Genomic DNA, 14,395 nt, shown 5'->3' with positions numbered 1-14,395 from the left:
AATAAATATTTACAATGGTTTTCATGGATAAAGTGAGCGTTCTGCTATTACAAATAGCAGTTTATTAGTTAGCTAATCTGCTTGTTTTCGCCTGACTGGATGCCGAATTGATTGTTTCTTTATTGTGGAACTTAACTTAACTGCTGAATTGGTATGTTTTGGAGTAAGAAGGGCTGGTTGTTCCAAGCTGCAGTATGTACAGGACTAAATCCAAGGGAGATTTGGCTCACTATGTAAAGTATATTTCTAACACTGTCTCACCAAGCAATTTAATTTTCCCCATGAATGACATGTTCAACCTCACCAATGAACCAGACAATTCGCATGAATCTACAAAATGTCATGCCTTTGAAAACCCCATCACCAGACATATGCAAGCGTTTACTCAAATGAAAATGCAGATGAAAATAAAAGAAGTTATTTTCATTTAGTTACCTTTTTGTTCCACTTCTATTTTTAGGCATGAAGGGAAGAGAAAAGAAGAAATAAAGAACAGATTATTGATGTTGCTATAACTGGGAAAAGACTTGTAAGTTCATACCAGTAACATAATCATTCAAAAAGAACACAGGGTTAGTGGGTAGGCACACAGAACATTCAATCACAAGCTTTACACAAGCAGAATAAAAATGATCCTGTAGGATAAAAAGACAGATTAATCAGGTCTTTAATTGTACAAAATGTGTGTTGTCATTTTTGGCAGATGACTGTGTGATGAGAAGATGACAAAAAAAAAAGAAGCTGTAAAAACATTTCCACAACAGTATAATCACCTGAGCACAAGCCTTGAGTTAAAAAAAAGCACCTTTGCATATCACTGCTGTCGACTTCAGCAGATAATTTGTCACTGATGACTTCGACAGACTGATAAAATTGTATGCCCTAAATAACTAAGCTACACATCCATCAAATACTGTATAAAACAATACAGGCATTTTTTTTATCAAGGTCTTTAACAACTTACCTCTAAAGGGACATTCTTCAACATTCTTGAGACAAATCAGAAAAAAACAAAAACCTCTACACATCAACTTCACAAGACAAGGGTGTAGTGGGGCGATGTGTCTATAAAAAACTTCAAAATGATCTTCTGCACTCTGTCTAGGGTTACTGTTAGATACGTTCATCTTTTCGTTAAACATTCTTGGTTCCCCATGTCCGAAGTGGGTGTAATCATGCGTTTAGTCGCAAAATGCTACGCTATGCAACAAGCTAACTGCAAGCTTTGGTATTATGCTTTTTCATTGGGGAGCTAAGACTGAGTGGCTTTGGTGGCGCTTTTTTAGGTTTGTGAAAAAAACATGTGTGCAGCTGCTGGAATGAAATGGACTAAATCAGTGAGACTTAAAAAAAAATAAAAAATAAATATTGCTTAATTCACAAAACCAAAATAATTTGATAAAAAGACTAAAGTGCGATTTTGAGATGAGGAAATGGTGCCTTTTCATCAACAGTTATCAATTTCTGATGACACTTAATTGTTTTATCTTTTGTCGATACTTAATATCAATGTGTAACTTTAATACAAATGTATGTTGTGCAGCCTATGGAAATATAACTTATTACAAATGAAAACCTGCAGGTGTATTGGAAGTGAAAGAGCTGCCTTAAATCCAAAGCTCAACAGCAACACAGAAATCCTGTGAAAATGCTTCTGTGGCTATTACATCTTAACTCCCTCCACACTATATGTATTGCTTCCTCTTGTGGACAAGCTCTCAGTCAGTCATGCCATTTTGCCGGTCCTGTCCCTTCCCCTCCAGTAATCTCGGTTCTAATAAGAGAGGATTAACCTCTCTTACCAGGGCTTACAAGAGTCCTCTACTCCAAATGGAGAGTGCAACAGACTGAGGTATGGAGGTCAGCGGGCAGGGGCGGGCGGGGTAAAGTTTGAAAGATGGGAAAGTTATTAGAGGAGAACAATATTAATGCAGGGCGGCGAGCCAATGAAAAAACAGCGAGTGAGGGGGGGGAGCTGTGTCAGCCGAGGGAAAGGGCAAAAAAAAAAAAGAGAGAGAGAAAAATAATGGGGAGGGGAGCAGCTTTCAACAACTCGTCTGTGTCTGTCAGTTGATGGAATTGTACCGTGGTAGAGCGCAGGACCTCCTCATCAACAAGTAAACACTCCAGCTGTCATTGAAACTGGGCAACAGTAGCTGCAGGCTACATCTGAATCATCATTACTGGCGACTCAAATTCGCCAATAACTCGCAAATGCGCATGGACCCCATAGATCAAATCAAAGTAAATAGCCGAACATCCGAGATCGAAGCCTCCTCACCTCCCGTGAGCGGCGGGCCACACACAACAGGGACCACGGGGGTAGCCAGCGTTTCTGATTGAGCGATCGCTAACAGCGGCGAGGGAAGGGGAGGGTAATGATCTAGAGAAAAAGGCATTAGCGACGGGGATGTAAGACGTGGTATACGAAGCAATCGCCCAGGGGACATGGTGTGAGAAAGGAAGGGAGGGAAGGATTCGGATGAAATCCCTGACAAGGAAATACACTACTCCCCGGGCTACTGTACAGTGTGTGGCCTTGTGGCTTGACCTGAGAATGACTGCGAAAGCGACAAGGTCACCCGTCATAATACTCAACAATAATTTGTTCATGTCGTGTCCAGTCGTATCTCCCTTACAAAGCCGGTAAACTCGGAGATATACCTGTGATACAACCATCGAAAGGATTGATGATTTGGCATTGCAAGGAGAAGGGGGGGGGGGGGGGGGGAGAGATAAAGCAAAGTGAGACACAGAATTGATTCATTTGAAAAGCCGCTTTACTCCACCCTACCAACCCCATTGTGACCTTAATACGATTTTGGTCACGGCCGTCATTGAGTCACTAAAAAGCACTTAGCGCTCTCATCCTCTCAACCGATCCCTCCCTCTTTCATCTCCTCGTCTTCCACTCTGACATCTGAGAAGACTGAAAGTATCAAAATATGACGCTGTACATATTACTTTTAAGTACACCATTTATTATATCCTCTGTCAAATACTCAAACTTAAACTTAAAGGGTGTGTTGCTTTTTGTTTAAATGTATTATTCACAATGTTTTTTATAGATAAAGTGATTTGGGAAAACTGCTCATAATTCCGCCTTTGCAACAGGCTGTGCACTTGGACATGCCTCCAAAGACGGTGAGGGCCCTGGCACGTTTTTCAGAGGAATTGACTTGACCAGCTGTAATCACCCTCTCTCTCGTCTTTGGATGCCAAAGCAAATCAGAAGGAGGAAAAGCTATCATTGGCGAGGAGAAATCCAAACCCCCCCCCCCCCCCCCCCCCCCCACTCCCCCAGGTATTTTCTGATATCTAGGATAGATTTGCAATTCACTTCTTTACCGACAGCCAGCTTTGCAGACATGAAAGACGCCAAGTGGAAGCAGTCTTAATCTTCTGGCGACTGAGAAGCATTCTGGGGGTTTGCCTTGCCTCTATTAAAATGCGCTTTAGAGAACTGCAGGTCCATGGATTAACAAAAAAAAACAAAAAAAAAACACCTTCCTTCAAATAGAAGAATATTCCTATTTAAAATACACCTTGTGTGAACTGTCAACCATTGGACAAAAGCGATCACGTTAAAGTGCGTTTGTTAGTTAGGTTCTTTATTCTCAGGTAGAACTGGTCAGAAAGAGCGATGCAATCTGAAAGAACGGACGGCTTCAACAGCAGCAAGACGGCTAAGAACAAACGTTTCACAAGGAAAAACGAATAGGGAAAAAAAAGGTAATACACTCATATAAGTATTGGGAGAAACGCTTTCAATCTCCATTCAAACTATCTCAGACTGTGTGATAGTTTCAGGGAGACTTTTACCTGGTTGAAGAAATCTAACGCACCTATTGAAGGGGTTTTAGCAACAAGTTTGTCAAGTAAATAACAATAATAATAATATAATAATATTACATTTTATTTATAGAGCGCTTTTCAAAAACTCAAAGACGCTTTACATGTTCAAAACAAATACAAGTATACAGGATAAATACACTGATGGTTCTCTATTGTAGCTCTTTGTGCAAGTTTTATTGTTCTACTGCAAACATTTATGGCTGAGATACTTTGACGCAATATATGTCAAAGGAGGCGCTTTAAAAAAAAAAGTCAATGTCTTTCATTCATCTTTCTCTGAACACTTTTAAAGATAATGTTCCTACAAACATCTCGGCGTCTGTGAACATTTCATGATCTTTTAAATGGCCTATCTAAAAAAAAAAAAAAAGGTCTGTTTGATTTTATGTCAGTTATGGAAACAGCCAATCACACGACGGTTCTTCCAAGTCAGTAAATTAAGCGGATTCATAGCTTGGCCAGGTTGGTTCAGAGTGTTGGAAATACGGTTTTGTGGTAAAATAATAACTCAGTGAACCGTGTTCATTCAGCTTGTAACAGTTTGGCTGCTGTGCGGTTCACGCTGCCAAACACACACACACACACACACACACACACACACACACAGCTGGAAAAGGCAAAGTGGCTGATTGTGCAGCTCACCTAATTGGTCAAGCTGCCGAACCAAATTTAATTTAATTTGACGACGACATGCGTGATGTTTTCATGGTTATAAAATCACGTTTTGGAAAAGAAAGTGCAGTCAGTGCATGAAGTGTGATGCATTATGCAGAATTGTATATGAAGCACACTGCTGTTGAGTCATAGCACACTCGGTGAAATTCAATTATAAAGCCCCTGCATAATGAAATTATTCTAATCCATATTGTATTTGTGAATACAATATAACTTTAAATATAATTCACACCTGATAAGACACTCTGCATACTCATTGTACTCTCCTCCCTGCTTGAAACACGCTGAGCTGCTAACAATGGGGACCTTTAGCGACTGCGAGCGCCGACCCCGTCGTGTGAGCGGCAGCTGTATGGATTTTCATTTGAATAATTAACGCTTCCCAATCTCACACTAATGGCTGAGAGGTATCAGAATGGTATCATTAGCAGCTAATAGAGATTCATGGTGGGATGACTGCAATAGTTTTTGAAATATCTCTCCCCTCGCTCCTTCTCCTTTTCTCCCCCCCCCCCCCCCCCTTATTCTCTCTTTCGACCGGCAAGTTGCAAACCCCCTTAACTCCAACCCATCAGCTTTTTAATTAATGACGCAAATTACGAGGCTTTGAATAGCATGTGCCTAAGGATGGGGGAGGACGCGCAGGCTTCCATCTCTCTCTCTCTGCACACTCTCTTCATTTTTTTTTTTTTTTATCGTTTCCCTTACTCGGTGCTCATGAGTCTCTCATACCATCATTACAGGTTTCATTTCTCAACACCACCCCCCCCCCCCCCTTTTTTTTTATCTTTCAACCACTTGTCTGCTCTCTTTGTGCTCCTTTCCTTGTGCTTATTCAATCTCCGTCTCTATCATTCTCTCCCTACCCTCCTGCTGGGAAGCCGCTATGCTATCTTATAACCTTGACAATGCAGGATGCTGTGTTCAGTGTGTGCGCGTGTGTGTGTGTGTGCTTGTTCTTCTGAGAGTGTTTGTTTGTCTCTCTTTGAGGGACAGGTGCAAGGACTTGGCGACCGTCCAACCCGCTACCCACGTGGGAGAACAACCAACAGAGGGAGGAAAGACAAGGCAAAACACTATATATATATATCTTTTTTAGTGGAACATCATGGCAAATGGAGCAGACATAACCTAATTGCGCCTCCTAAAATATGTCTTGATTTCGAAGGACCTTGAGATTATGGAGAACAGAGGGGTGGGGTGTGTGTGTGTGTGTGTGAGAAAGAAAAAGAAGGTGTTTAGTCTAGTTTAGCCGCAGCTGAGCTCCGGTAAACGAAGACAGAAAACCCGAGGAGATGGAGAAGGATCTTTCACTGGTAGGATGATCATTAAAAGGAGAGACCCCCTGATGAGAGCAATCTCTAATTAGTGCTATATCCTTAACTTCCTGGCTCCCCAACTCGTCTACAGACATGTGTCTGCGTCTGAGCGCGAACATGTGTGTGGTGGTGGAAAAACTGGGATTCAAGCGTGTGCTGCATGACTGGAAGTGTTTATGACCATTACGAGAAGCTTGTTCTGCAGGAATCGTTCCAACGAATTAGAAGATATTTATTTGAATCGAGCCGTGAGACAGTTTATAACCTAATTTATGTCTTTTATTGAGCAAAACAGCAGCAGGCAAAGAATAAGAACCTGATAGATTGCAGCAGCTTATTCAGCCATTAGTGGGAGGAAACAGTTTGCACATGTAAAGATTCACCCCTCTCACACAGTCATTTGTTCAACTTGGCAATCACAGTCTCCCTGTGCAATTATCTCACCTCTCCACTGAGGACGCCATCTTTTTTCTTTTTTCATATGTTCATTATGAATACAGGCCTTACAAGGTATTACATTACAACACTTTAACCATGTGATGTTAATAGTAAGGCCAGCTAGTTATTCTTGACATGCTATTCTTATCGGGGTGGTTTAATGTTAAGTAAGAGCCAATGAAGTGTTGTTTGTAGGAGTTTTATTTGACCAGTATAAACACCACATGATCATCGTTTGATTTTTTTAAAGTCGTCTGTCATCATCATTTCCAATTGCAAGTAAAAACGCCCCATTATCAGTTTCTGCATCTGCACGTTGAAGAATTAAGTCGGGTCCATTACATTAGAAAAATCCGATTTATTCAATTAATATAGGTATGAATCCTGTGACTTGAGTATGCCCTCATAATGAATCTCCCGTTTCGATAACAGAGTGAAAAATGGGAAAACATGGATTGCTGACATGTTGTTGGATTTGAAAAACATGACACTTTGTGCTCGAGCTGGACTTTTGTTGTCATCTAATAATTACACTGAGACAAGGAGATTTTTTTTTTGTGAGGGGTTAAAAATGACAGTCTTAGTTTTATGCCATATTTACGGTGGCAACAGGAGCCAAAATGGATTCAGGTATAAGTAACTAAAGTGTACTTCTGCTTCAGCTTACATGTCTGATCTCTTCATCCCACATTTACTATGTATTGTTTTATTTACTGTATATTGTTTTATCCTCTGACCTTGTAAAGTGTCTTTAAGTCTATGAAAAGCGCTGTACATTTTTTTATTATTATTGTTATTATCCTTTGAAAAAAAAAAAAAAAAAACAGTTCATTTTAAGCTGTCAAACTTACATTGAGCAGTAGCACCACTAGCTCCAGCCTCTTGCTTTTAAACATCAATAACCCAAACTAGCTTTCGAGCTAATGCCTCCTCTTGTAAAACTGGCATGTTGTTCTGGACTTTTGCTTATTTAATGATCTCCCAAACCAAAACCCACAGCTTATGTAAGTCTGCAATCACGAAAGTCAAAACGTTAACAATAATGGGTTTTGCATTATTGTCATTGTGATTTTAGTTTGATTGTAACCTGTAAGGTGTAAATCCAGAGCTGTCTGCAAAGCTTGTTTTGAAAACAAAGTGTCATGACAAGATCGATCTCTGAACTCTCATGTCGGGACACCGGTGTAAATCTGGTATGAGATCTGACAGAAAGTTGTAGTCATCGGGCTTTCTGTGTGGGTGAGGGAGTGGTCAGCTGCCACTGAGCGATGTGATGCCATTACAGGCCTCCTTCACACACGGGAAGATGAGATGCAGGTTGCTCAGGATGGGGAGAAGGAGAGGGGGGGAACGCTGTCTGAACAAGAAGGCTAATGGTCAGCGGCATTTCTGCAAGAGAGCGCAGAGGGCGTGGTTGTGTGATGTATTCGCTGTCACGGTGTTGACTCCCACACTAGACTTGATGAACGTGGATTTGAGAGCTCAAGGGCGAAGAGCCACTGAAACTGCACACAATCTGCTTAGTAGATTTACTGATAGCATCAAGTGGAGTGATCTACTCTTTGAGGAGCTTAAAAGTTGCAACGAGATTATCCAAGAGAGGTAGTCTGCTCATGAAGATGGTTTAATTAGACAAGTAGAAATCGTTTCACGTTCCACTGACATCACGTTTAGGGTACGTCTAGCTGAAATTAATCTGTACGAAAGTGCTCCAAAGTTTGCAAATCGAAAAAAAAAAAAAAAAAAAAAAACTGGCAACAAATCTTGATCATTTCTCAAATGGGAGGTAACTTTAAAGAGACAATGAATGGCAAACACCCTGAATCACATCTAAATATATAGCTTAAGTGCAACTTAAGCTACGTGCTACTGATAATCGAGAGCTGACATTAGCAGTGAATCTCTTGATGGTTTGATATTATGGAACAGGAAAGGCGTTTAATCCTAACAAATGGAAATGTTCGGTAGCAAATGGTAATTTTTCTCTGAAAGTTGTCGAATTCTAGTAAAAGCTGCAAATTGATTTATGTATGAAACTTGTCAAATTGCTTTAATGAGGGGATTAATTTCCTGTAGTTATGTTACCTCGTTTTTGTGACGATAGCTCGGCATTGGTGAAATACAGAGATTGTCAGCTGTTGTCTGATGACTTTATGTAAAATACTGCCCTTATGGCCTTTTTGTATCTTCACTGTAAATTGTCTTAACCGGTGAAACGAACAAAAGAGGACAAAACATTATGACAGCTTTTGAGTTGACCGGCCAAAGCATTACGTCGGCGGAAATGGTCCCAATGTTTCATTAATGACCCCGAATCCCAAGATGTGTGCAAACATTTAAACAGTTAAGAGACCCTGGCGTGACACATGACCAATCGCAGGGTCCATATCACAGCCATGAAGTCCCATCCTGGTCACACAGGTGGTGTTTACCTTCAGCGTGACCACTGCATAATGGGGCCCCCGTAATGACACTACATTCAGCCCAAGCCGCACTGTTAGCAACAGCCCTGTGTACACCATCGATTTCATGGCCTCACCTGCCAACACAGAAGGACACAGACTGGCGGCAGGTGCTGGCTAAAACGTGCCAAAACAATCAACTTCATTATGAACTTGTTTGGTGTGTTATTATTAGCAAAATGAATTAAAAACCAATTAGGATAAGTTGGAAGTACAAGGAACTTCACAAATGACATGGTGAGTTTCTCTGAGGAAGGAGATCAGGATTATACCGTGCAACGCTCAAATCGCAGAATTGATTGCATGATTATATGTCCTGACTTAGCTTCCAAAGTGTGAGCTATATCTGACAAGGCTGAGCTGGATCCCACTGTGCAAGACAGGGTTTTACATTGTCCTTATTAGCTGCAAACAGTGGGGGGAACGAGTGGCTTATGTATAGCATCAGACTGCCAGCAGGTTTTCTTCCTTTGTTCCGCGGCTCGCTTCTCGTCTCTGCCTTCCTTCAGTCTCTCACTTTCTGTTCACCTCATCTCGCATTGCATACTGGGGGTGTCAAATTTGAAAAGTGAACTGAACAGCTTTACCCGAAAAGGATGTGTAATTACCCCCTTTCAAATTGTTTTTTTTTTTTCTTTCTCTTTTTCCCCTCTCTCTCAGGAGGTTCGGTTTGACCGCTCGCCTGGACCGAATTAGCAAATTTGCCATGGAAACTACACAGAAATATCTCTCTCCATCTAATTACTGGAGGGAGAGGATTTAAATACAAGCAAGATTGCAGACCAACAACAGAATGTAAAAGGGTCACCGAGGGGGTGTTAGCATTTCATCATTGCCAAAGCACTTGGTTGGCGTTGGGAGGGAGACACAGTTGTGTTGACTTCTGATGAGCTCAACCTTTGGAAGGAGCTAATGAAGTTGCACCGAGAGAAAGGGGGGAGGTGTCAATAAGGCACGGAGGGAAGAGGCAGGCTTCTCTCGGCTGAACCCATGAAGGCTCAAGGTAAGAGGGCGGGGCAGCGGCACATGTCAGCCATTGGAGCTCTGTCATGTTTATGAGTCATCATAAAGGGTCAGCGCATCGCTCCTGCCTGAGGGTCGCTTTACTAATCTGCAGAGTGCATTGGGAAGCATGCATATGCTGCAGTAGTGCAAAGGCGAAAGGGTGATGGGGAAGATGAAAAATGAGTGTACTCTGATGTACATGACTAATATGGTTACATATAAAAAGCTGCTACTTTTCAGCTTCCATATTTTGAAATCCAGTGTGTACTCTTTTACATTGGTATCAGTGATACTCGCCCTCCCCTGCTCTTCAATTTTATGCTATTTCCCTGCAGCTAATATTGAATAATTATGCAGGCAGCAACTGAAATGAAAACACAATGGATTGCCCCATGCTGTGACACTGCCACACCGCTCAGACACTCACAGTTGTAAATGTTGTCTTTTTTTTTTCCTTCTCCCTATTACAACTGATGGAGTGGATCAAATTGCAAATTAATACAATCAATATAGTGTCTGCGGGCCATGTGTCCTCCGATTTAGCACACTCTTCTGGTGTTATTAACAGCGGATCTGATCGTCCAATCTCGTAGGCTTATAAAGATATCGAGAAGAGAGCTGTAATTTATCCTTTAAAGAACAAAAAAAGAAAAAAAAGAAAAGAGGAGCTCCTCAAGCGGAATACAGATTAAAAGCCGTCAAGGAAGGTGGTGGTGAAAAGGAGGAGGGGCGGCTGGATTTGCGAAGTTGGGGGAGCAAGACAGGGATATATGGGGTAAAAGGCAGCGAGAGCACTTAAAGGACAAAATGTTAGTGAAAGTGAGGGAGGACTTGGGAGAACAGGACTATTAGGACTGAGGGCTTAAAGCTTGTCTGTGGAATACAGAGTCAGAACTCGACAACTGAAGCAGAGTCCAAGTCACGGGTGGCTGCTTCTCTTATTAGACACTCAAATCCTTCAGTCCGTCTCAGGAACTTGGAAAGAAGACTTGTGTTGAAAGCACATCCAGAATTGAGCTGCTGTCTCTCCAAATCATACACTTTCCTTTACGTTTTTTAACCAATGTATTTGTCGTAAAATAACTTTTAAAGGCATTTCTTAAGGATTTTAACTGAAAAATCCAACGATTTAGTGATTTAGTGCAGAAAAGGCACAGAACTGTCGCAGAAGCGGTCCAGTCCTGCTAAAGGGATATGATTGCTTTGTTTAGGAGAGAATCCGCTGGGCCGCCACAGATGAATTGCATTCACACCCCGCAATAAAATGTGTCTCAAGTGACTGTTTTACACTTTGCCTCAAGCTCAATATACAAATAAACGCCTACATGACTTCTGCGATGTTTATGCTTATGCCAGCAGAATTCTTTATCCCACGATGGCTCTGGGCACCATCGACACTTACTCCAGACAAGGTGCCCCCGTTTTTTTCCTTCCCTGGTGCAAAACTAATAGGCAGCCCCCATGTCACGGTAACAAAGCTGCAGGAAGCAGTTTTCCTAACTATTCAGCAGACTGTTTTGACTTGGCTTTTGTTAAGGAAGTCCTGTATATAATTAAAAAGAAAGTGGAAGTGGGCAGACAGCAGAATGGGAAAGCTGTGGACAGGATAGTTATTATAAATTCAGTCACAAACATTGGCGAAGGTTGGCAAAACCAAGCCTGTACTCTGGACTGGAGCTGTTTTGTGACCGTCTTCAATCTTTTACTGTTGGAAGCCTTTAGGTCTTGGTCTGCAGCGGAAGCATTGTTGTCCGACGGTGTCCGAGGGAGCTTTGGTTGTGTTAATTGAAAATATTCTGAATGTAGATGGGACACAGCCAGACACCATCAGCTATCACCTCATCAAGATTTAGCGTCTTACATATCTAATAAACAAGACACTTAAGAAATATGGCCATTCAAGTGGAGCCAACAATCTGTGAGACGAGGTCATCTCTCCATTTCAACTCCATTCTCTCGTCCAAAGTTACTAATTGGACTGTCGAACAACTTTCACTCTGAAAAGGAAGTCATAGGCCTGCTATCCTTTCTAACTGCTGACGACATCAGCAGCCACGTACAATGGTGCCAACCCAAGTAATATTATCCGACACCGTAACTAGGATTGGGAAATGAAAGGGAAAAATCAAGCCACAAGGACGAATGTGGTTTTAACATTTGTAAACAGAATATTACATTGCATACTTGCATTATAAGCCAGTGACCTCCCAATCTGCCGTCACGCAAAGAGAATAGGTTGCCTTTAGGGGGAAAGAACTAACATGAAAAATGGACTCTAAAACTATGAGCCCCCCTTGTAAAGAGAATCATTTCATACAACCAGCTTGTATTGTATTTTGACGAATTGCTAAAATAATGATGCGTCGTGTTAAACATCGCAGTACGACAAAACTCAGGTCCACATTGCCGTAGGCAGGTTGGCAATGTTTGGTGAAAAAGAAAACAAAGCCTCTCTCGGTTTTCATGCGAGTAAGTGGAAAATTTGATCTGCAAAGAGCTTAATGGAAAAATGTTGGCGCAACATGTGATATTTGGCAGCGAAAGGAATGCTCACTTAGTATTTGAATACAGACGGGAACTCAATCAAGACGATTGATTTAAGTCGTGTTGCTATTTATTGCAGCAGCTTCAGTTGAGTCAGTGTCTACATGGACGTCGAGCAAAGACTCTGACACTCAGAAGGCAAAATGTGCTCATAGCAGAGAGACTGGTGCAAAAGAGCCATCTGCTAGAGCTGGATCACAGGTAGAAATGATTTTTACTCGGAAACATGAAAGCTCCTTTGAGGTAAACTACTGAGGGAGCCATGTGAGGACATCAAATTGTTGATAAAAATGATGGGTTTGATTTTAATTTGAAATAGAGTTCACTTGAACCTAGCAGCTGCAGACTAAACCAAAAAATGACCAGTGATCCAAAATTTCCAGTGACAACGTGTTGGAGTTTTTGGCAGGCATAATTATCGTGACTTTGGTTTTTCCACTTTGAAGGTCGTTATAAAACAATACTTCAGGTCACAAGGCAATGTCCATGCCACTTCCTCTAGCCTCACCTGAACTTCCTCTGTGAACGTGTTCATCCTGTCACCCCATGCTGCTCCTTCCACTCCCAGCCCAAATGTTTCCATTCGAGCTTTGTGCATGAGCCTGGAAGCTTTTTTCTATCGCTGCACTAATTAAATCTTTTTTTTACCATTATTATTATTTACCCCCTTCAGAGATGCCTCACGAGCCTGAGCTGAACTGAAGCAACAAGTATGTTTGGTTTTGATGAAAATTCAACCGCTCATCTTTGCTCTTATACTTACAAAGAGAAAACAGAGAGACTTGAGAATCAGACATGATTCCGCAAAGATATTACATTTATGTACGCTGAGAAACTTGTTGTGAAGGTGAAGACATAAATCTTCAAATTAAAACGTATGCAACTTTCATTTCAGCAGCTTGTTGACAGAATCCCTTCACAGCTGTGCTATTCTGGATGACAAATGTGGTGGCTTATCATTTGGCATTTTTGTTACCCTAAAGCCACCAGAGACTCTATTCAACAAGAGCTAATAGATATATACTGTAATTTAGCAATTATGCAGATTAAACCAGGCCTCTAAAAAAGAACGAAAATTAGTTCAAATTCAAAACCAAAACACATTTGTTTAAGTTTCTGTAATGATGAACTGTAATGACAATGTGTTTCAATTGGTCATGGTAATATTTTTCTTGAAAATACTGCAAATGAATGTGCGAACCAATCACAGGGTAGATACTGAGTTATTTCTGACACAGTGTTAGCTTGTTCCAGGGTAGCAGTGTTGAGTGGTATTTTCAGTTCGAGCAATCACTGGTCCTTTTTCAGCAGCTGGTGTTGAGCATGAATTACTGACTTTAGCAGAGTAAAAATGTAACACGAGCTTACGCTGCAGAGGCTCTTTAAGTATAAGAAACACAGCTATTGGAGCAAACAGGGGCTTCTCAGTTAACGTGTCGTACAGGAAAGCATTCTCCTTAAAACATCGCTCGGAAACTAGCTGGGGTGAATATTTTGAGAAGGCAGTCCTTATGTGAGAGCGTCTCTAGTTCAGAATCAAGCGCTCATATATTCTGATTTTCACATGAGCAACTGTTGTGTGTGGAGGCAGGGACATGTCAATCACAAATGTCATCAGCCACACCTACACAGTATGGACATAATGTTTTAACATCAACATTTGGAGCTTATTTGTTTTTGAAGTTACCAGTATGTATTTTTCCCTCACGTTTATGAGGATGCTTAATGAGACTAATGTTTATTATTGTGTGTATGCCTTTTTAATACTCTCAGCCGTGTTTCCAGTGGCTTTCATGCGTCATCTTCCTTCATCGTCACACAGCCAAAACCCCGATGAAGATGAAACTTATCAAATATAGACTCAAATAAGCTCAACAAGTTCTCCAAATAATTGATTCCATGTAGATTGGAGAAATGAAGCGTCAATGTTTCATCAGTCATAAGAATATTCAACGTTTCATCAGAATGATATCTTGTACATAAACACACACTGGTAGACTATCACCTATTTTTTTTTTTTACAAACAACACTGTCAATAATATTTCCTGTACTCCAACAGGGTGCTATGTTTGACAGATCACAGGAATCATCACCTG

General features: G+C 41.2%; 1 protein-coding gene across 8 annotated transcripts in view; it reads right to left on the bottom strand.

Moving 5' to 3' along the window:
* The window catches only part of LOC306841548 (adhesion G protein-coupled receptor L3), a 224,998-nt gene that overhangs the window by 87,299 nt on the left and 123,304 nt on the right, over positions 1–14,395 (bottom strand). For 5 of the 8 annotated variants that reach the window (XM_079371495.1, XM_079371497.1, XM_079371499.1 and 2 more), the window contains one exon: positions 437–450. The exons of the other annotated variants lie outside the window; for them this stretch is intronic. In XM_079371495.1, coding sequence (XP_079227621.1) covers positions 437–450 — 14 coding nt within the window. The remainder of the gene's footprint in view (positions 1–436; positions 451–14,395) is intronic. 8 annotated transcript variants of the gene reach the window in all.

Source organism: Symphodus melops, assembly GCF_947650265.1.
Source record: "Symphodus melops genome assembly, chromosome: 20".
Classification (NCBI taxonomy): Eukaryota; Metazoa; Chordata; class Actinopteri; order Labriformes; family Labridae; genus Symphodus; species Symphodus melops.
This window is presented reverse-complemented; position numbering and strand designations above follow the sequence as displayed.